The 21,032-nt window shown below is 48.2% G+C and overlaps 1 protein-coding gene across 5 annotated transcripts in view; it reads right to left on the bottom strand.

The window, feature by feature from the left end:
* The window catches only part of astn1 (astrotactin 1), a 323,396-nt gene that overhangs the window by 210,281 nt on the left and 92,083 nt on the right, over positions 1-21,032 (bottom strand). For 3 of the 5 annotated variants that reach the window (XM_035422531.1, XM_035422534.1, XM_035422535.1), the window contains 5 exons: positions 20,549-20,945; positions 18,754-18,903; positions 11,808-11,957; positions 7,133-7,279; positions 5,873-6,040 (listed from right to left, as the gene is read on the bottom strand). In XM_035422531.1, the coding sequence (XP_035278422.1) occupies positions 5,873-6,040; positions 7,133-7,279; positions 11,808-11,957; positions 18,754-18,903; positions 20,549-20,945 (1,012 nt within the window). The remainder of the gene's footprint in view (positions 1-5,872; positions 6,041-7,132; positions 7,280-11,807; positions 11,958-18,753; positions 18,904-20,548; positions 20,946-21,032) is intronic. The other 2 variants (XM_035422532.1, XM_035422533.1) reach the window with 2 other exon arrangements.

Raw genomic sequence — 21,032 nt, 5'->3', positions numbered from 1 at the left:
GCAATATGACCATGAGACATTTACAATATATCCTGTTCTGACAAGGCACTATTCACTTTGTGTTTTTCAAAATGGCAGAGGTATTATTTATTCTCTTAGAAAGCCAAATCGACTTTGTCGGCAACAATTTAATGGGCTGAAATCACAGCTTAACAATTTCGTTTGAAGATTTATTGTGTGTTTCTCGAAACAAAAATATGCTGCGAGTCACTGACGATTTAGCAATTTTCTAACCGGCCAGTTACGAAGGAGCAACAATTCATTAATCAATTAACAATCTGTATAATTTAAATCAATCAAAATTATATTGATTACATACGCTGAACAGTATGCTGCAGCACTATACACGTTGTGCATTGTGAATTCAGTCAACCTCCTCTCAACACTGAAACTAGCTTGCCGTTCAGTAGCTAATTATGGGGGGCATTCTGGGTAGCCAGCTAGCTAGCTAGCAGGCTAGCTAGTCTAACGCACGGGTAATGTAAGGTAAACACTGGCAGTCGGGACCACACAGCTGAGTGAGCTGTGAGTCTCCTTTGATAACTGTGTTAGCAGCAGAAGAGAGGGGGGGGCGGGCGTCAGCCATGTGGGGGATGTTTTTAACATATCCCCCCAGGACACTGAGGGAGAGAGAGGGTGGTCAACTTGCAGGCGCTCTTTAAATACACATTCATCTTATCTGTAAACACTGACCCCCTCCCCCACAGTCAAGGCTTAAACATACTACAGTCACTGTATTTAATGAAGTCACTACAGCAAATTTATATCTGTATGGCATCCAAGGGGGAATATGAAATGGTATAGGAACCCATTCCCTCCGTAAAGACAAGTCAACTGGACAGTCCAAATTGGGAGGAACAAAATAAATAAATAAAAAGGGACATAAGGATGATTAAATTAAAAAACATGCCTAGTTACATATTGTAACATATTGTTTGAACACATTGTGTTTACTGAAAAACAACAGCTGTAGTACACCTGGTGTTTTCTAAAATCCAGCGCTAATTTCAAAAATACATCATACATTAAAATATGAAATAAATTAAGTTGATTGAAAAAACCTGACTCAAGCACAGATTGAAGGTACAGTTGCACATACATGAAGACATAATTATTATTAACCTGTGTGTTCTGTTTACATATTAGCACCTGCGAAACTACTAGCCTGGGTCAAATATACTCAGACCTTTTTTTTTTTAAGAGATCATACAGGCAAAAAGACACAAAACAAATAATACAGATAATGAGAAACACATACTAGAAACACAAAATAAGAACCAAATTTACACTGGTTTAGTCACTGGTTATGAAATACATCTCTCAAAAGTGTCATTCTTCTTTACAAAACGTATAAAATGGGTTGAACATAAGGTGTAACAAAACAAAACTTACTTATAATAATTCCTTGTACAAATCAACTTCATTTGTGCAAATAAAGTTGAATATCCAAAAAGCTGTTTTATCCGTTGTTGGAAATCTGAGAATCCATAACCATGACACGAATGATCATAGATAAGAAAAGAGTGACAAAAAGCACACAAACTATTTTAAAAGAAAAGGGTTGGGCGTGGTCAGTGAGTCAGCATCAAAGTTTTAGGGCCAGCTTCAAAGTTGAGGCACCAAGAGAGTCATTTCAGCCACCCAGATTCAATATTAGAAATAAGTAAGCATACAATGCCCTTGGGGGGGGGGGGGGGGGGGGTTTGTTTCACAACAGCATTAGCCCTTATCTATACGATAATCGCGGAAAAGCTGATTAGACAATCAGGGCTTTATACGGCTCGTAAATCAACCCTGCAGGAAAGGGTTAAGTGGCGGGTTTGCAGTGATTGCCTGGCAGAGACATAATCCTCCAATCCGGCTTAGATCGATCATCCCCGCTTCGCTCCTTCTTTCTGGCTGCAAAATTTGTACAAATCGGTGATACTGCAAGAGTAGCCATTTGCAAAGTGTGTGTGTGGTTGGGGTGGGGGGTGGGGGGTGTTGTGTTTTATTACTTATTAATGAAGTTTTCAACTCCCAGATTATCCCCCCACCCCCCCCACCGCTCCTCGCCCCTCGCCCCTGTTCCCTTGGCTGGGGAGACGAGCCTGGGGTGCATCCATTATTCAGGCGAATTAATGAAACTTGGAGAAGCCGGGATGCGGGAGGGAAAAAAGTAACCAGAGACACAACAAAGTCGGCGACTGATTATTAAATGCCTTGCGCGGTTTTGGTTTTGGTTCAGAAATTCATTTTTCGCTGCACTCACACGGCGGCCTCTCTTGAATTATGGATGCGCAAATGGAACTTCTTCTTTCTTTCTTTTTTTTTTTTCTTTTCTGTGGTTGATTGTTCCAGCAGATGGATTCCTGAGCATGATCAAATGTATCTATGTGTCTCTTGACACCTCAGGGATTTGTTTTTATAGTTAATTTCCTTATGCAAATGCGTTAAAATCACAGAGGATATAACGTGAGATTGGCTCGAATGAAAAAACGCAAATTTATTGGAAGAGAGAAGCTCCTGGAAGCTCCAGGCTCAACCAGATGCAGCCTCTTTCTCATGAGTAATGATGACACACACACGTAGCCACGCACACACACACACAGCCATGCACACACGCAGCCATGCACACACGCACGCGCACACACACACACACACGCACACATACACACACACACGCAGGCACACACACATATACACACTACACACATACACGCACACACAAACACATGCACACACACACACACACACAGGCACATTAAACAGTACAGCCAACACAGGCAGATTTATTAAAGCCGGGGTAAAATGGACTCGTTTTACAGTGCGTACGTTCACGTTGCGATAAACACTGGTCACAGCATGTCGACCGTGCATCCTCAGTGCTGATGAACATCGCTCACTCCAGGGACGTGCCGACTGCAGGCACTTAATCTGCAAACTAAACCGCAGATAAACGTGGGTAAGCTTCTCACTACTGCGATTCACCATCAAATTTCTGCCCACTTTGCGTCCTTTTGACCAGCTAATGTTCAGAGACCCCTGGAAAGGGAGGTCTACGCAGCCACCTGCTGATTTGCTGATGGAAGCAGAGGCTTAAAGGTCAACACCTGCTGTTATTAAGATTATATTTCTTGAAGGGTGGGTTTAATTATTAAAAGAAAAAAAGATGCCTGCTCATCAAATCTGCGCCGCAAAAGCCAGTGTAATTTACCTTTCAGAACTGAATGACAAGACAAGGAAAGAGAATTACTTCACCCGGTCTTCGTCTTTCAAGGACAGATGATTTATGATTATATTCTTAGGGTCCGTCACTGGGGGACTCAACTGGCCAAAACAAGAATAAATAAACACACTGATAGATGGATACCAGTTGTTCTCCATCTCACAGACTAGCAGTAGCTGTTCCAGTTATCACGCAGGCCTGTTGTCCAAACCCTTGAGCTGATACCTGAGGTCCAGACCCCTGCTAATTAAGTTGCGCTCGCCCCGGTATGAAACGTGTGATTTTTGTTGTTGTCCTCCGAGGAGAAACTGGGAGTTTATAGGACAAGGGCTCACAGCAGCGGCGCTCCGAGCGCACGGTAACCATCGCCTTCGACGCCCTCGAGTCAGCCGACGGCCACACACACACACACACACACACACACACACACACACACACACACGCACGAGCGCCCTCAGCGCAAACCGATCGAGCGAAAGGATCTGAACCGACCGACGACCCGTCCGCGGGCCGAGCTCCGCCCACTTCGCCCGCCGTTCGCCCGTCGCGTCCGCGATCGGCGGCGCGTTTCCAGGCGGGCGCTACGCTACGCGGCTCGGCGAGCCGTTCCGCCTCGCGAGGTCGATGAACTCCGCTGGTTATCTCAGAAAATGTCTGCGCTGTACGGCGCGCCTGGAGAACGGGGCGCGAGTGAGCGGTCGTGGTCGCGGATACGGTCGCGGTCGCAGTTAGGGTTGGAGTTGGGGTTGCAGTTGGGGTTGGGCCGTGCGGCTGGGGCTCCGGTTTATTTCTGTTTCTGCAGAAATGGGGGCAGCCGGGAAGAAATGTCAGCAAGGTATTAACTCTTCTGTGAGCACTGTGTGCGTGCGTGTGTGTGTGTGTGTGTGTGTGAGAGAGCGTGTGTGTAGGTGTGTTTGTCTGTGCGTGCGTGCGTGCGTGCGTGTGTGAGTGTGTGTGCTTTTTTTATGTGCCTGGCAGTGAACGAGCCAACTCAAAAAGCGCAGACATTTTGGACATACAGATATATTGGATAAACCCGGCGAATGTCGTCCCAGTGGAACAAGGAACCAATCAAGCGGTTTCCAGGCCCCGGCAGAGTGAAATATTCAGCACGCCAGAGGTGCGCACTCCAGCGCAGCCAATCTCAATCCGTTAGGTCTTTCACCACGGTATCCAGTGACAACCACTCTCCTCATAACCGTCTTTATATCGAGCATGTCATCAGTGTCATCCATTCTGATGTGAACTAGCCCTGCTTTAATTTGACACCTGCATTTCCCTCATGTAAACACCCTTTTCCTCCCCCCCCCCTTCCCTCCCAATTCAGATTTCTATCACATCTATGCTTTGGAGTTACTGCTATTTGTATTGACAATCAGAGCTTCTTCACGGGGACTAAGACCTCCAGCTGGTAAATTGAATACACTTTTGATTTCAGAAGGCTTTTTTTTTTTAAAGACTTGAAATAAATAAAAGGAAACTTCCTAAGAGCGCCTGAGATGGGAGGTATAATGGAAATGCACTCTCTCCAACTGTATAATTTCCGGGATCACATCTGTTCAAGTCACACTGCCACCAACTCGGAATTAAAAAAATGTTTAAAAAAACAGGCACACAGACAAGTAAATCTTCATGAGGCGTCGATTCAGTCATTCATACAATTCGTTTGTGGGCTGGTTTCACAAATTAGGCCCCAGATTCTTTTACGAAAGGTGTCCTAAAATACAAAAGCTTATCTTCGTTTTCTGGTTATGAAATAATGCAGTCGTCAACAGCTGTATATGCTTTATTCAAGAAAACCCCTCTTGATTAATTCTGTCTCATTAATTAAACCTATGGCAGAGCATTATGTCTAATGGGGACAAATATTTTCCCCTTCACATTCAGAAGAGAACATTTAAAATGTGTAATCGCACTTGGCTTTCTACAATGTGCAGCTTAAATCACCCTACAATGCCGTCTTTCAAAAAAAAAAAAAAAAGATTTATGCCTCTTTCAACTGCCCTATGCAGATCATGCTCATAATTAATCACAATTTAGATACAGCTGACCACTGACTCAGAATGACTATGCATTCAGAAATGTTGGTAGATCGTTAAGATTGAATCTATGGCTTTCCAGCTTGTTGCTAGGCAAAAATGTTCTGTACATCGTGAAGATAGAACCTGTTGTTTTTTTTTTTTTGTTTTTTTTTCCAGCTATGCTGAAAGCGTCCGGCTCATTTCGTTTCCCGGGAAACGCGCGCATCTGTTGTACATTATACATTACAGGCATTTAGCAGACACTCTTATCCAGAGCGACTTACACTTTTATTACATAGCACTTACATTGCATCCATTTATACAGCTGGATATATACTGAAGCAATTTCGGTTAAGTACCTTGCTCAAGGGTACAACGGCAGTGTCCTAGCGGGGACTCGAACCTGCAACCTTTGGGTTACAAGACCAACTCCTTACCCATTGTACTACACTGCCGCCCCCCCCCTGCTGTGGTTTGGCGAGGCGGCGGGGGCGGGTTACCTGTGTCGGGGTCGCACTGGTGCTCGCCCCCCCCCTGCTGTGGTTTGGGGAGGCGGCGGGGGAGGGGTTACCTGTGTCGGGGTCACACTGGTGCTCGCCCCCCCCCCTGCTGTGGTTTGGCGAGGCGGCGGGGGAGGGGTTACCTGTGTCGGGGTCACACTGGTGCTCGCAGGGGTCCAGGAGGCGACGCCCACACAGCTCGCTGACCCAGGGCCCACTGGCGTTCTGCTGGTAGAACAGCAGCACCTGGGCGGGGTTCAGCCAGTCGCTGGCGTCCAGCTGGCTGCCCTGCAGCAGGATGAACCGGGACCCTGGAGACCGGGGTGGGGGGGGGGGGAATCGGGACATCGGGGCGGGTCAGAACCTCGCTTAGAGGGACGGCCCCGCTGCAGACAGGCGACTAACGGACTGCTCACATTACGGGGTTTTTTTCTGGGAGAAATTAAAGGGGGAAGGCGTGCTGGACAGGGGGTGGGGTGGGGGGATTAAAAACCTGCCTTTTTATTTACACTGCGCAGAATGGGACGATAAAGCCATAATGTATTCTGTTACACACACACATATATATACATAAATCTGTATTGTGAGAGCAGGGAATGTTTATTTATTTATATATATATTTTTGTATCAGACCCACGGTGAGGTCAGATAAGACTGTAGGAACATTTAGGAGCCTGTTTGCGGGGCAGCTTAGCGGCTCACGATCTCCTTCGGCTCTCCTTTCCTTTCAAAGTCACCTGTCCTCCCTGGGGACCCCCATCCCGGGAACGCTGACCCGGGCCCCTCTCGCTCCGCGGCAGCGCCCAAAAATGTGAGCGGGACCGCTGAAGCGGCGGAGGAGAGGAGCGCTGGACCGCCCCGCAGACCCCCACTTTAGGCAGCTGCAGCGGCGGCTAGCACTGGGCTAGCGCTTAGCACGCGGCAAACGACAATTCATTAACGAGGCGCTTCCTGCTCCGAGTCGGGGTGGGGGGGGGGGGTTGGGGGGGGGGGGGGGGCAGAAAGCTGTGACAGAGTGCTTCGTTCTCATTGGCTGCCGCTTTAACCCCAGGCGGAGCAGGAGGACTAGAAATGAAAAACTACGACAGTGATGTCGGAGGGCATAGCCGGAGGGGAGAATAACGGGGGGGACAGGAGGCTGGACTAAATGACCAATTACAACAGTGATGCTGGAGAGCGCAGGCAGAGGGCGGAGTCGGGAGGGGGGATGGAGGGGAGCAGGAGGTTGGACTAAGTGGGAAACTACAACAGAGTGATGTTGGAGGGCACAACCGTGAAGTCGGGAGTGGGGATGGAGGGGGGCAGGAGGTTGGGCTCGGAGAGCGACTACAACAGAACGATGTTGAAGGCCACAACCGTGAGAGGTGAAATGGGGGGGGGGGGGACAGACGGACGACGCTCACCGTCGGCGATGAGGTGCTCGGGCACGTGCAGGATGACGCGGACGTTGAGGCCGCAGGACAGGTGGGAGGAGTACACCAGGCCGATCACGCAGCTGGCCACGCTGATCAGAGTCAGGGTGGTCTTGTTGATGGGGCTTCGCGGCGAGCCTGCAGGGAAACGGGGAGGGGGTGGGGGGGGGGGGGGGGGGGGGGGGGGGGGGGGGGGGGGGAAGAGAAAAAAAGGAGGGCTGTAAACAGGGCCTCTCTGTCACTACTAAACAGGGGGGTGGCAAACAGGCCGTCACAGGGCTCAGAGCCCCCGTGAGAGAGCCCCACACATCAAGCCAGGGGGCCTTCTGGGAGATGCGGTTTCCCAGGGCTCATTGTGGCGGGAAGATAAGCTTTTACCTTTGAAGGCTGCAGCCGTATGTGCTGAGAAAGCCAAGCATCCACATGAAAACAGCAAAGTTCAGGGGAGGCTTTGCTCTCTCTTTTTCTTTTTTTTTTTTTTGTCCTGTGTCGCCAACTGGCACTGAGAGAATGTTATCTTTGTGGATGGATTTGTGACCCAAACGCACCCACCCACGCACGCGCACACACACACACACACACACACACACACACACACCCACGCACGCACGCACACACCCACCCACGCACGCACACGCACACACCCACCCACGCACGCACACGCACACAAACACACACACACACACACACACACACACACGCACACACGCACGCACACTAACACATGGACACGCACATGCCCGCACGCGCACACACACACACACACACACACATACACACACAGACAGACAGACAAACAGACAGACAGACAGACAGCGAGAGAGCGGGAGAAAGAGTGAAACAGTGAGAGAGAGAGAGAGAGAAAGAGAGAGGTAGAAAGACAGAGAGAAAGAAAGTGATAGACAGACAGCGGGGGAGGGAGAGAGAGAGAGTGGGAGAGGAAAAGAGGGAGACAGAAAGAGAAAGAGAGCCAGAGAGAGAGAGACAGAGGGAGGAGGAGAGAGAGTGGGAGAGGAAGAAAGGGAGCAAGAGAGAGAGAGAGACAGACAGAGGGAGGGAGAGAGAGAGATACACAGATGGAGATGTGTGTGCAGACCCTTTTTTTTTCCCCAAAGCTGGCCCAAGGCCCCAGCAAACACCTGTTCGTAGCTCTCAGTACACAAACGCGGCTTCCTGCCGCTCTCTCCTATAATTAGGCTGAAAAGATTCACAGGCCTGGATTCAATCAACCTTTGTGTCGCCTTAATTTATTCCTCAGTGGAAGTTAATCACCAAAAGTAACTTTCCAAACAATACTTGTTAAAAAAAAAGCACTTGCGTGTGTTTGTATGTTAAGCTTAAGAACAAAAGTTGATGATGTCCAGGCTAAAGTGCTGCAGTGGGTTGAACTGAATTTTGGATAACGGGTTCACTGAGTGTTTAACGGGTTTGGTCTGTATTTTCTACGTGCGTGAGAACCACTTTCCAAAATGCATCACATTAACGTATCTCTCCAATCTGATTTCTGCTTATAATGTTTTCTAATATAGCAAATGATTACAATGCTACTGTATGTTTAGTCCTTAGACACCACGCCATATTAAATTATCTGTTAAGTATTTCTCTGGGCAAAATAACAAAACAAATCTTGAAAAACATGTTTGCAAATATTTTCATAAATTAAAAACATTAAACACAATAACCAAGACTGGTAAATAATAATAATAAAAAAAACCCCAACTAAATTAAAAACACTGTGACCATATGCAAGTAAGCTTGGCTATCAATCAGTTTGGCTCTGTAACACCTTCCTGTGTCTTGCCTTTTGATTGGTTTGGCTCTGTAACACCTTCCTGTGTCTTGGCCATTGATTGGTTTGGCTCTGCAACACCTTCCTGTGTCTTGGCCATTGATTGGTTTGGCTCTGTCCTGTCACTCCCACCCCCATAGGCCCACACACACTACCTGGAATTCATCATACATACGTAAGTTTTTTCCATTAGTTTGTAATATCCAGTACTGAGAGCTCCCAGGACTTGAAGTGTGTGTAATCAGCAGGAGCATTGCGGGAAATTAATTATAGGTTTCTCCGATCCAATTGTGCTGTGCCTGGCGAGGTGGGTAAAGCAGACCGCAAATCGTTTGAGACTGCAAGCGGTAATCTTTCCCCCCCCACAATAGACGCTTCAGTTCCCTCTCTCTGCGGGCGCATTTTAACAGCTGCAGACGAAACGCAGATGAGAAAAAACTCCCAACGCCCCTGAAATCCGCTAACGTTGCGTACGCGTCTGACTCAGGACGGCAGGTTCGAATACGAGCGCGTCGCGATAAACGCCTTTTAGGTCGTGAGGTCGCGTCCGCACCCCGTTGACCGACGCGGGAATGAGAAACGGCGTGACGTCGGCGGCGAACATCGTTTTCGCTCTTCGGGTCGACGGAATCCGCGAGAAACAACCCGCGTCCGATCCGAGCGTGTAGCGCTGACGCGCGCGCGGTTCCACGCTCGACGCGGAGATGTTTTGCCTCTCGCCGAATTCGCGGATCGAGAGTTAATGGGCTCGGCGGCGCGGCGCGTCGTTCTATTCTTACCTCCGCGTCTAATTAAAGGTGTTAGTTACATCGGCTGGCTGCTGCATTCTGTGACATCTGCGCTCTAAGATGGGGCCGGGTAATTGGATCAGGGCTCTGTCGAGGCATGCCTCGCCGGGCTTAAGCATCTCCTCAGGCTGTGCCGTTCATTCGACAGCCTCCCCCCCCGCCCCCCCCAATCCCCCAATCCCCCCCCCCCCAGGCATCAGCCTCCCCCACCATCCCCACCCCCACCGTTCTCTTCCATCCCCAGAGCTGGAGTGGTGGGGGGGGGGTCTATAAAGCATCACCAAGGACGAAACGGCATTCAGAGAGACCACCCGCTTGCCACCTGCTGTCAGGCCTGCATACCTTCCAACTCGGCAACCTTTCATGTCGCTGCTGTATGGCGGCTTATGTGCGGTCGCGAGTCGTTTCTGAAGAAAGAACCCTTTCAAATCGATCCGTCAACTCCGGGACTTCCGACAGGCAAGCTAATGTACAGCAAAAAAAAAAAAAAGCCTCGCTAAAAAGGAAACTGCACCGTTAACACATTTACACCAAAAAAAAGAAAGAGAAAGGGAAAGAAAGGCGTATATATCGCCGTACCGTGCTTCTGAGGGAAGGCCTGGATCCTGGCAGGCTTGTTCCCAGACTGCGGCTGCGTGCGGAAACTGAGCAGCATGTGCTCGCTTTCGTAACGCGCATATTTATATCGTCCTGAATCACTTCTCTTCTCCTTCTGATTTGCGAGGTTCCGTCGTATCCACGAGGTTCGGTCCTTCCCCCCCGAGAATTCGGGGAAGGGGCGGAGGAGCACGCCGCCACCTCGGCCTGCTCTCACCCCGCGCCCCGCGCCCCACCCCCCGCCGAGGCTCGCAGTCACGGCGCCCCCCGGGGGTGGGGGGTGAGCTTAGCACACAGCCGGCGCAGAGAGAATACGGGCGCCCTATTGGCCAGCGGAACAGCGTTCGCGTGATGACGCCATGGGGGGGAGATCCCGCCAACTGAAATCCTCCGTCCGCAGGCAGCGCCACACCGCGCGGGTCCCGCTGGCCGCCGTCGGCACCGGCACAGCCGATACCGAACCCGCGGTTTTACCGCGAAGAGCCCTTTCATGTTATTCAGCGGCAGCACGCGGGTAGCTCCTCAGCGTTCGATCAGTTCTTTCAGAGCTTTTAACGTTTTAACGTGCTATGCGGTACGAGCCAAATACGGATCGCACTGACGCTAATGCTGTTAAAAGTAGCCGGAGTTGATTTTACGCTGAACCTTTTCCTGTGTCCTGTGTCAATGTGGATCTTTCTAGAACGAGCGCTACAAGGCAGGGAAAACCCACCTTTTAACATTTCACATTTTAATAGCGTGACTACGAGTTCTGCAGCCTAACCGAGATATTTATCACAACCTTTATTTTCCACCATCTTGTAGATCATAGCATGTCTGGCTGATGATTAGAGCCACAGAACTTGAGAGGCAGAGAAACCAGAATGCACCTGGGGCTTTCTCTCTCTATCTGTCTCTCTCTCTCTCTCTGCTATCCAATTTTTATGTCCAATTTTTTTTTTTTAAGGCACTACACTCCACCATGATGTTAAGGCACTTTTTTTGACAATTTCTTTCATTCACAGGCAGAAATGGAATGGATGAGCATGATAATGACTCTGAAAGCAAAGCTCTGTTAAAGTTCACCGCCATGCACATTTCCACCGCAAGACAAATCTCTCCTGAGCCATGTACCCGGCATGCTATAATTACTAAGGAGAGCCAAATCCAGAATATTAACACAGACTTCAAAACCGCTGCACCATCAACGGATAAGAATTGTTAAGAATTCCGATTCTCAACTGACAAAACTTAAGATTTGGGCCTTTTTTTTTTTCTTTTCGTCGTTCACTTATCACACAGAATGCACCATGACCACAATCACAAGCACAAGCACAAGGTACGGAAAACAAAAACAACCTCTTAGACTACGACAAGAGACTCACTGCTTCGATCACGAATTGTCGCCTATTGATTTTGGGGGTTTTTTTTTTTGGGGGGGGGGGGTCATGCGAGTAAAAGTGAAGAATGAAGAGCAGAGGACGGACGCGGCGGCGGCGGAAGTTCGGCTTACCCCCGGAGCCCCAAGCGGGGGTCCCATTGCCATTTCTCATACCTCGGCTGCGGCGCCTGCTTCGGTTGGGGTCAGTGTAAAAGGTCAGCTGGGGCTCGCTGTCCGCCTCCGTCCCAGAGTCCCCGTCCGGGTTCAGGAAGGCGGAACCCGCTGCGGAATTCACACACATCACCCCACCCGCCCCCCATCAAAAGCCTGTCTGCGGTGGAGGGGGGGGGGGGGGGGGTGGAGCTTGACTGTGGAGGGGAAGGGGGGGGGGAGGAGCTTCTCTGTGGAGGGGAGGGGGAGGGGGGTGCAAGGGGATGCGCCTCTTCTATGTGTTTATTTCCTGTTTTTTGGTTAAAAAAAAGTCTAAATTTGAAAATAATAATAATAATAATAATAATAATAATAAACACTCTCTACTCTCCAGCTCAGCTTCTGCACCCCAATGCACCCTACTCAGCTTCTAACCTGAACCCTGACCCTGCTTGGTTTGGCAATTTTCCCCTTTGGATGGAAACAGACAATGTACGTGGGTGTGTTCCCGCGACTGCATTTATTTATTTATATGTCTGTATAATTACCAATCACATTGTTCAGCTTGCCCAAATACCACGCCACAGCGGTTTTCATTACAGGAAGGAACGAAGAGTACAGACCTCGTGAACTGCACAATTCGACTACCATATCCTTTCACTTTTAAGAATCACTGTACACAAAGCGATGAACAGGGGGCTATGAAACATAACAGTCAATAGTTTCTACCTCTTGAATAACCCCTGAAAAATGTGTGCCGGGTTGCTGATCGCTGGCGATGGGATGGCGTAAGGTTTCATGAAACTAAATACGGGCCCAGCTAATACAGGATATGAGTGACTCACTAATCTGAGCCAATCATCGTGCTACGCTGCGGGGAGCAGAGCCATTACATCGCAGACGGGTCAATGATTGACAGGTCTTTGTAGCTTCCACTGCCTGATAAGGGGTCAATGAAACCCCTCTCCCATCACTAATCTTCAATTTTCTAGAGACCACCCGGTTAATGTGTCCTTGATATAAGTCCAAAGATGGCATGCTATTATTTTTTTATTATGAACAATTTATATGGAACGTACTGTACAATTATTTGTGCTTTGTGAATATACAGTTATAAATGTGTAATAACATATTAATAAATCCACTATAACTCGTAGTCAAAAGTATAATGTTGATCTTTATGGAACTAAATGCACTGTGCAATATGGCTATAGTTGCAGAGTAGGGGGAAAGAAAATCTATATTTCAATATTTATAAATACTCTGTAAATGTACTGCTGTAAAATTTGAAAGCCCACAAGAATAATGCAGAAAAAGTGCAAAGGCATGATATGTATGTGATTGGCGGTAAAAAGGTTATTTTTTTAAATTGCACCCAGTATTACTGTTCAGAACCCTTTGCATGTGGACACAACGGCCATCCTGTTAACTAGCAGCAGCCTTGTCATAGTTCAGCTGAAAAATGCCTCTTCAAACCCACCCTATTTGACAAGGAGTAAGAAAAAAATAAAGAAATAGTATATTTTGATACCTTGTATTGAATTTATAGCTATTTGGCAAATGCGGCCTCCCCATTAAAACAAACTTACTAACATAAATTAATCTTTAATTGAACGTTAAAAATGTATTTAAAATAATTTTCAATGCCTTCATTAAGAATATTACAGTATTGACTAATTTAAAAAAAAAAAACTAATCTAGGACCCACATATACCACTGCCAGACATACCACCGCTTGTAATTATGAAGCAATCAACATAATTTACAAATTATGCATTAGGCTTGTTTGTGGAGGATAATAAAATCATTTCAATAACAACTTCACACTCTGGGTGTTTAACAAGTACAACGCCAAGGGAAACACAAGAGATAATATCCTGACACTGGCAAATGCCTATGAAAAAAAAGACTAAATGACATGAATGTGAATAATGAATGAGGATCTGGGCTTGGAGAATGACTGCTGTCATGGACAGAGTATAAAACTTAACTTTAATGAGCCACAGTCTCCTTTCTTTCCCCCGGGCTACCAAAACAACCTTCAAACTGCTACAAAAAATGTCCAAGTCCAGCTAAAGACATAACTCCACTGCAACTTGTAGATAACTGTCAAAGGGGAGTGTATTTGTCAAGAAAAACAAAGTACTCGATGAAGACACACACAAACACAAAAACACACAACACACACACACACACACACGCATGTATGCGTACACATACACGTGTATACACAAGGCGTGGCCTACATGTATCATATTCTCGTTTCCACGACGGCGTGATTTTCCGCGCGGCGCGAACGCAGGACGGATCCGCGCGCGCATCTCCCCTCCGAGCGCGCGGAGCCGACGCGACTCTGTTTACTCAGCGCGCCGGAGGACAAATGGTTTCATTATCCCACGTGAAGGAAGGCGATAAATAATGCGGCTGGGTCACGCGGCTCCGGCGTCTACGGGCGAGAGCGATAATGCTGTTTGTTTCAGCCCGCGCTTCCGCCCAATAGCGCGCGTGCGTGCGTGCGTTACCCGGGAAACGGAGGGCGCCTCACACGCGCACACACACACACTAACGCGCGCGCGTGCGGGTTCGCCAGGGCCGCGGATCAAAAAAAATTGCGAAGGGGAGCAAACGAGTAATCGCCGTCTCCGCGGAGACGCAGAAATCAGGCGGCACAAATGCCTACGTAAACAATCATAAATAACGCGCGGCCGTGAACTAGATTTGTTAGGAAATGGAGCGAACATCACTTCTTTTAACCTTAATTCCGCAGACATGCCGACAGTGATTTTTTTTTTTTTTTGGGGGGGGGGGGGGGGGGAGCTGCTTGCAGGGTTTAGCAGAAAGCATTACGTTACATTACAATAAAGGCATTTGGCAGACGCTCTTATCCAGACCGACTTGCAGAACTTTTACACAGCATTTACACTGCACCCACTTATGCAGCTGGATATACACTGAAGCAATGCAGGTTAAGTACCTTGCTAAAATGGAGTCCAACCCGGGAATCGAACCCGGGACCTGATCATTACAAGAGCAGCACCTCGCCCATTATGCCACACCGCCGCCCTATATAGAGGGAACGGGAAGCAGAGTATGCATAGGCTTCATGAGATCTGCGGTCTGATCCAAATCTGTCACAGCTGCGGAGCCTCGCAGTGGGAAGTTCATTAACCTCATTTATGGCCAGCAGCCGTCCGACCTTTCGGTAAAAAAAAACGTGGCTCGGGACGCCTTTGACGGGCGTTTGTGTGGCTTAAACTGAACAGGAGGGCGAGTTCCTGGAATTGGCAGTGACCAAAAAACCCCAACGACGGAAAGTAGTAATCTCAGACGCCATCACCGAATGGTGAAATAAAAATGCTTTCGCGCACTCTCCCACACAGGAAGACTGGAAAGCATAAATGGTGTTTGCACTCAAATGTTTTACTCACGGACATCTTTCCTGCCAAATGTATTTATATAAAAAAATTAATTTCTTTTTTTTTTTATTATTTTTTTTTAAAATACTGACTCGAGAGCAGTTCTCTCCGGTACCGTGAAAGACACATTCAGAGCGTTTCTTTCACGGAAAGCACACGACAGGTAAAAAAAAGCAGAGTATATTTTATAAGCTGCCACACTGTTTGCGACTCCCATTCAGTGGTGCTAAAAGGTGCCACATGACACACAGTTGCCCTATAAACGTCATTGCTGGGATACTGTATTCATATATCAATAATTAAGATAGAAAATGATGCTTCCCGGTGTTGGGCAAGTATCCTTCACATATGCCAAAATAAGAAGAGGGACAGGAATTTTAACCAAAATCTCTCACATATATATTTCATTATGAGTAACTTTGGATCAAACCAACCCCACCGCCTGACTGGCAACAGCTGACTTAAGTTTTCTTACACTGTTTTTTGTTTTGTTCTTTTTTTTTGGGGGGGGTTCCGCACGGCACATTTTTGGGTTGACAGGGTTTCGAAAAGCTTAATAATAAATAATATTCAAAAAAAATGAAATGCTTTGACTCCGCATCGAGAACGTCGAGATGACGTCCGACGGAGAAGCGGAAGCTTCCGGAACGTCGGCATGAGGGAGAAGAAGGAGGAACGCAGAGGAGAAAGAGTCGGCGGCTCTCCAAAGGCGGCGTCGGCGGCCGCGCCTTCCCCGCCGCCGTGCCGCCGCCGCCGAGCAAAGACAGCGAGCGCGCCGTAGCCTTGAGAACGACAGCAGGGGGGAGAGAGGTGGGAAAGCGAGGGGGGGATGAATAAAAGATAAGTTCTTTTAAATATATCCCACGCGTGATATCCCTTGGAATTACAAACACGGAAAGGTGCGAAAAAGAAGGGGGAAAAAAAAACGTTTACAAGAAACGTTTTTTTTTCTTTCTTTCTTTCTGTTTTTCTCTGGATATCTGTAACACAATGATTGGGGGGGGGGGGGGGGGGGCTAGGTTGACATCTGCTACCTCCAGCGGGCTGCAGCTGTAGCTTTGGGCTCAGAGAGCGGCGCGGAGAAGACGACATGCTAAATATACGCTAACACATCTGGCATGCAGTCGTGAGAGAGAGAGAGAGAGAGAGAGAGAGAGAGAGAGAGAGGGAGAGAGGGAGAGAGAGGGAGAGAGAGAGAGAGGGAGAGAGAGAGAGGGAGAGACAGAGAGAGAGAGGGAGAGAGGGAGAGAGAGAGAGAGAGAATTCACGGTAACGGGAAATGTGCTGTACGTAGTATACGAGCTCTGTAGATGTATTAGAAAAGACAGGCACGGAAGTGGGAACGGGGGCCTGTGAAATACGAGGTTTTAAAAACGGAAGGTAAAAACCACCACCAGCCCGCTCGTGGCATCAGAAACAAGCGGCGGGAGATTGATGCCGCCTCAGCTCGCTTGAAGCCCTGTCCTCCAAATCTATCATTCAGGAAAGCATTTTTATTAAGAAGCAGGAGCACTTACTAATGCACATATATATTGCAGTGCATATATTCTCTTTCATTTTGAGAACCCCTTCACAACATTGTTATTTCGGTATGTTCCGGATTTTATGAAAACTGTTGTAAAAAAAAAAAAAAAGTTAAAAAAGTTAAGCCTACTAAAAATGTAAGCGAGCATGTAATATAACCGGGATTCCATTTCAGGAGAAAGCACTTTGCGGTTAGATGGAACGAAGCCCTTCGTTTTCTCTATTTTCTGCTCCACTGGTCTGTTTGCTCCGTGCATATAGAGCAACACACAGCGTTCATTACCAGGGACGCAATATAAGTCACCGGGGAAACAGACTGCAAAGTTATATATCACCAGAAAATAAAAATATAATGAGGTTCCAAAATAAATGAAAAAAAAAAAAAACACTTTTTTTTTTATTTTTATAAATGACGTTCAGCCTCCTGGCATTTCCACATAAACAAATTGAGTTAAATTAATATGAAAAATATGCTAATCTCGTATGTTTAAAATATGGAGGTGCTGATTTCCACTGCGTGGCCCGTGGGGCTGTCACAGATTGCATTCAGACGGTGAGAGACCAAAGACTGTCCGTAAGTGGCAGAGACAGAGAATCAGAAGGGGGGGTGATGGGGGGTGACGGGGGGGGGGGATGGGGGGGAGGGTGTATCACGGATCGCTCGGCGGACGGGGTCCGCTCTCACCCTCCCGCGGATTTAAGCGGTAAACAGATTGGATCTTCAGTGTTTTTTGTCCCAAAAGTGATCTGGCCATTCATCATCCGGCTTGTCGGCGCTCTGGCGCTGTTGCCGGGCGATGGCGGGATAGCGGGATAGCGGGGCGCAGAACCACATCCGCTACGTGCCACCGCTCCGCATTCTATTATTCATAAAGAAAGGCTTGATATCGCATGTCTTTTTTTTCCCCCCCCTTCTCCCCCACCACCCCACCCCTCCACCACCACCCCCAAGAGCCAGCTTTTGATTTTCGTTCTCATTACGGTACAAAACGCCGTTGCTGCTGAATGCAGAAGCAGGCTATCCGGCAAGGTCAGGGAGGAAAGTGAAACTCTGCCGGGCAGAGGAGAGGATAACGTGGCGGAATACGAAGGAGGCAAAAATATCTGGAGAAAAAAAAAAATCAGAAATTATGATTCTGAAAAAAATAAATAAATACCAACCCTGAAAGAAAATAATACCTTTGCTTCTCTAACTACCATCTGTGTTTGTTTTCACAAGATGAATACATACCTGCATATATATATCATTTCATTTCTCTTATTTTCTGAGTGTTTGGTTACAGAAATACCAGCTGTTGCTGGTCTTCACGTTGTTTGATACTGTACATATAGTACTGCACCCTTGTGTAATGTCATAAAGTGCCGTTTTTCTTCTTTTTCTGGTGCGCGCTTCAAGAAATACCAGCTAATACCGGCTTTCACACGGTTTGATATATACACACACACAGTATATATCCGTTAAATTACACCACGGACACACAACAACGGGACGATAACTATGGGATGGCGTGAGACGAGTAAGACGCAGACTGTGCGTCCGCGCGGTTTGAAGACAGCTGAGCGTGAAGCGCTGTGGCAGAGCGCGCGACGGGGAAGACGAGAAGAGGGCAAGAGAGAAGAAGACGACGAAGACGAGCGAGCGCAGCACGTCCACCACGAGAGGAAGAGCAGACGGCCTCCCTCTCCAATTAGCAACGCTTCTCTGAGCCCGCAAAAACCCGGCGTTCTGAAGGCGCCCGTGGAGACCGAGGCCTGAGGGCGGTGATTAAAAATGAGAGCGGAGGGGGGAGGGGGGAGGGGGGGGAACGGAATAGATGGAAATGGCCTTAACCTCCCTACTCATCCACGCTCGAGTCGCCAAAACAATCGAGCGGCGAGAGGGTCTCCTCCTTCCAAGTGCTCGAGAAGGCGGCTTTTGCTCAATGGTGTGTGCGTGCGTGCGTGCGCAGTGGGTGGGTGGGTGCGATGGGGGGGGTGGCGGGACTCACCGCGGGTCTTGCTGGACAGGCGCTTGCGCTGATTGGTGGAGGTGTTGTGCGGGAGGAGCGTGTTCTGCTGGTGGTTGGCATCGACGGGGCTGGTGGCGATGATGTTGTCCTTGTACTTGCTCATTAGGCAGAGCTTGGTACTGTCATTCCCTGCCGAAACAGCGGTGGGGGGGGGGGGGGGCACAGTCAAGACGCGGGCACCCCCATCGCTCCCCGCGGGACTCTTGCGATGAAAAGCCCCGACCGTCGTCTTTCAGGATTTTATTTATTTTTTTTTTTTTTTACTTCACTTTTAATTTACATGTAAATAAATACACCGGGCAGAAGCATTGAGATTGATGCCGGAATTAACTGCACAACATCGCAGAAGAAGGGCTTCTGAGTTCAGTGGTGTCAGATACACAACAGCCTGTCACCGTCTGTCGTCATTTCAAACGATTCAGGTATTAGCCCCTAGCTCGAAAAATGAATAGCTTAGCCCCTTTCTATTGCAGGAGAACGGAGGGAACAAAGCATTGCGATAAACGATTACCGCTCCCCTCCTCCTGCAAATCTTCTATCAAAGCGTTCTCTCCAAATGAATCATCAACAAACTTTCTCTCCAGTTCAATCGGAAGAGCAATTTAAAAATGCCTGTCCAATGAACCCGGTATCTTCAAACTGCATTTCTGTGTGAAGTGAGACCCTGGATGTTTACCTTGGCCACAGGAAGTGCTTTGAATAGCTGCTTTTATTTTGGTTTGAAACCATTTGAATACATTTCATTTCAGGTCTCCTATTGCCTCTAAGGCCCAACAATTACAAATGATGGATATCATTTCAGTAGCATGAATTATTTCACCAACTTCACCTTGAATACTTCCTATGCGAAACCAAGGTTGTTCGAATCCGACTTATTTAAACATACAAATAATCTAATGTGTACTTTCCGGCAAGAAATTAATATCGTACTAAATATGAGAAGGGGGTTTGTCATTTGTACTAATTGTCACTCATGGTTTGTCAGTCATTTTCAATATAAGTGGAGAGTGCCATTCATAGAACAATTTCTACATCTGTAAGTGACCAGCACAAAGATCAGCACATTTTAACCAAAGATAAGTCTAAAAGGTTAAAATGCTTTGCCCTGTTGTCTTCATCAGTGAAATTCTAATCTTCTAAATTAGATCTTCTGTCGGAAAACCCGCCAGTACGCGCCTCTACTTTCAATGCGGCTATTAAAAATGTTCCAAACACTCTGTAGCAAACTAACTGTTCATTTTCTGACAATTCATTTTTAATAAGGAGAATATATTCTATTACATCAGGCTATTACAACATATTTTGAGGAATCTGGGTCATGAGCAAAAGTGTATAAAAATGGGTCTTCTGTATAGTTTTGAGGTACATGTATGTGTGTGTGTCTGTGTGTGTCTGTGTGCCTGTTACTGTGCTTGGATGTGTGTGTATCTATGCATTCATGTGCACACAGTGTGTGTGCTTGTGAACCGAATGCATGTACATGTACAAGTGTGTGTGTGTGCATGTGTGTGTATGTGTGTGTGTGTATGTGTATGTGTGAGTGTGTGTGTGTGTGTGTGTGTATGTGTGTGTGTGTGTATGTATAGGTGTGTATGTGTGTGTGTGTGTGTATGTATAGGTGTGTGTGTATGTGTATGTGTGCGTGTGTGTGTGCGTATGTGTGTGTGTGTGCGTATGTGTATGTGTGTGTATGTATAGGTGTGTGTGTGCGCGTGTGTGTGTGTGCGAGCGTGTGTATGTATAGGTGTGTGAGTGCAGTTGTACTGGTGCTCACCGGGCGTGAGGTCCATGGCGGCCTTGTCGTTGCAGCCCTGCAGCGAGTCCAGCGTGCGCGTCACCTGGCTGGCGAAGTCCTCTCCGCCGTTCATGCACTCGCGCTGCAGGTGCTGCCGCAGGTCGGCGATGTCGTACTCGTAGCCGTCCAGGATGGGCGTCTCGCGCACGCTCAGCGTGCCGCTGGCGCTGTGGCCCGGCCCGCCACGGGAGTTGCGCAGGCTCTCGCGCGCCGGCCCGCCCATCAGCACCGACGGGATGTAGTGGATCTCGTTGGCCGCCTCGGCGCTGGCGCTCTTCTGCGGCTGCGGCACGCGGCGGCGCTTGCACCAGCGCCGCCGCGTGTACAGGATCAGCACCAGGCACAGGATGGAGAGCAGCAGCGCGATCATCCCACCCTGCGGGGGGGGGGGGGGGAGAGGGAGAGACAGAGAGAGAGGGAGAGAGGGGGGGGGGGACAGACAGAGAGAGGGACAGACAGAGAG

This window comes from Anguilla anguilla, chromosome 6, assembly GCF_013347855.1.
Source record: "Anguilla anguilla isolate fAngAng1 chromosome 6, fAngAng1.pri, whole genome shotgun sequence".
NCBI classification, from domain to species: Eukaryota; Metazoa; Chordata; class Actinopteri; order Anguilliformes; family Anguillidae; genus Anguilla; species Anguilla anguilla.
This window is presented reverse-complemented; position numbering and strand designations above follow the sequence as displayed.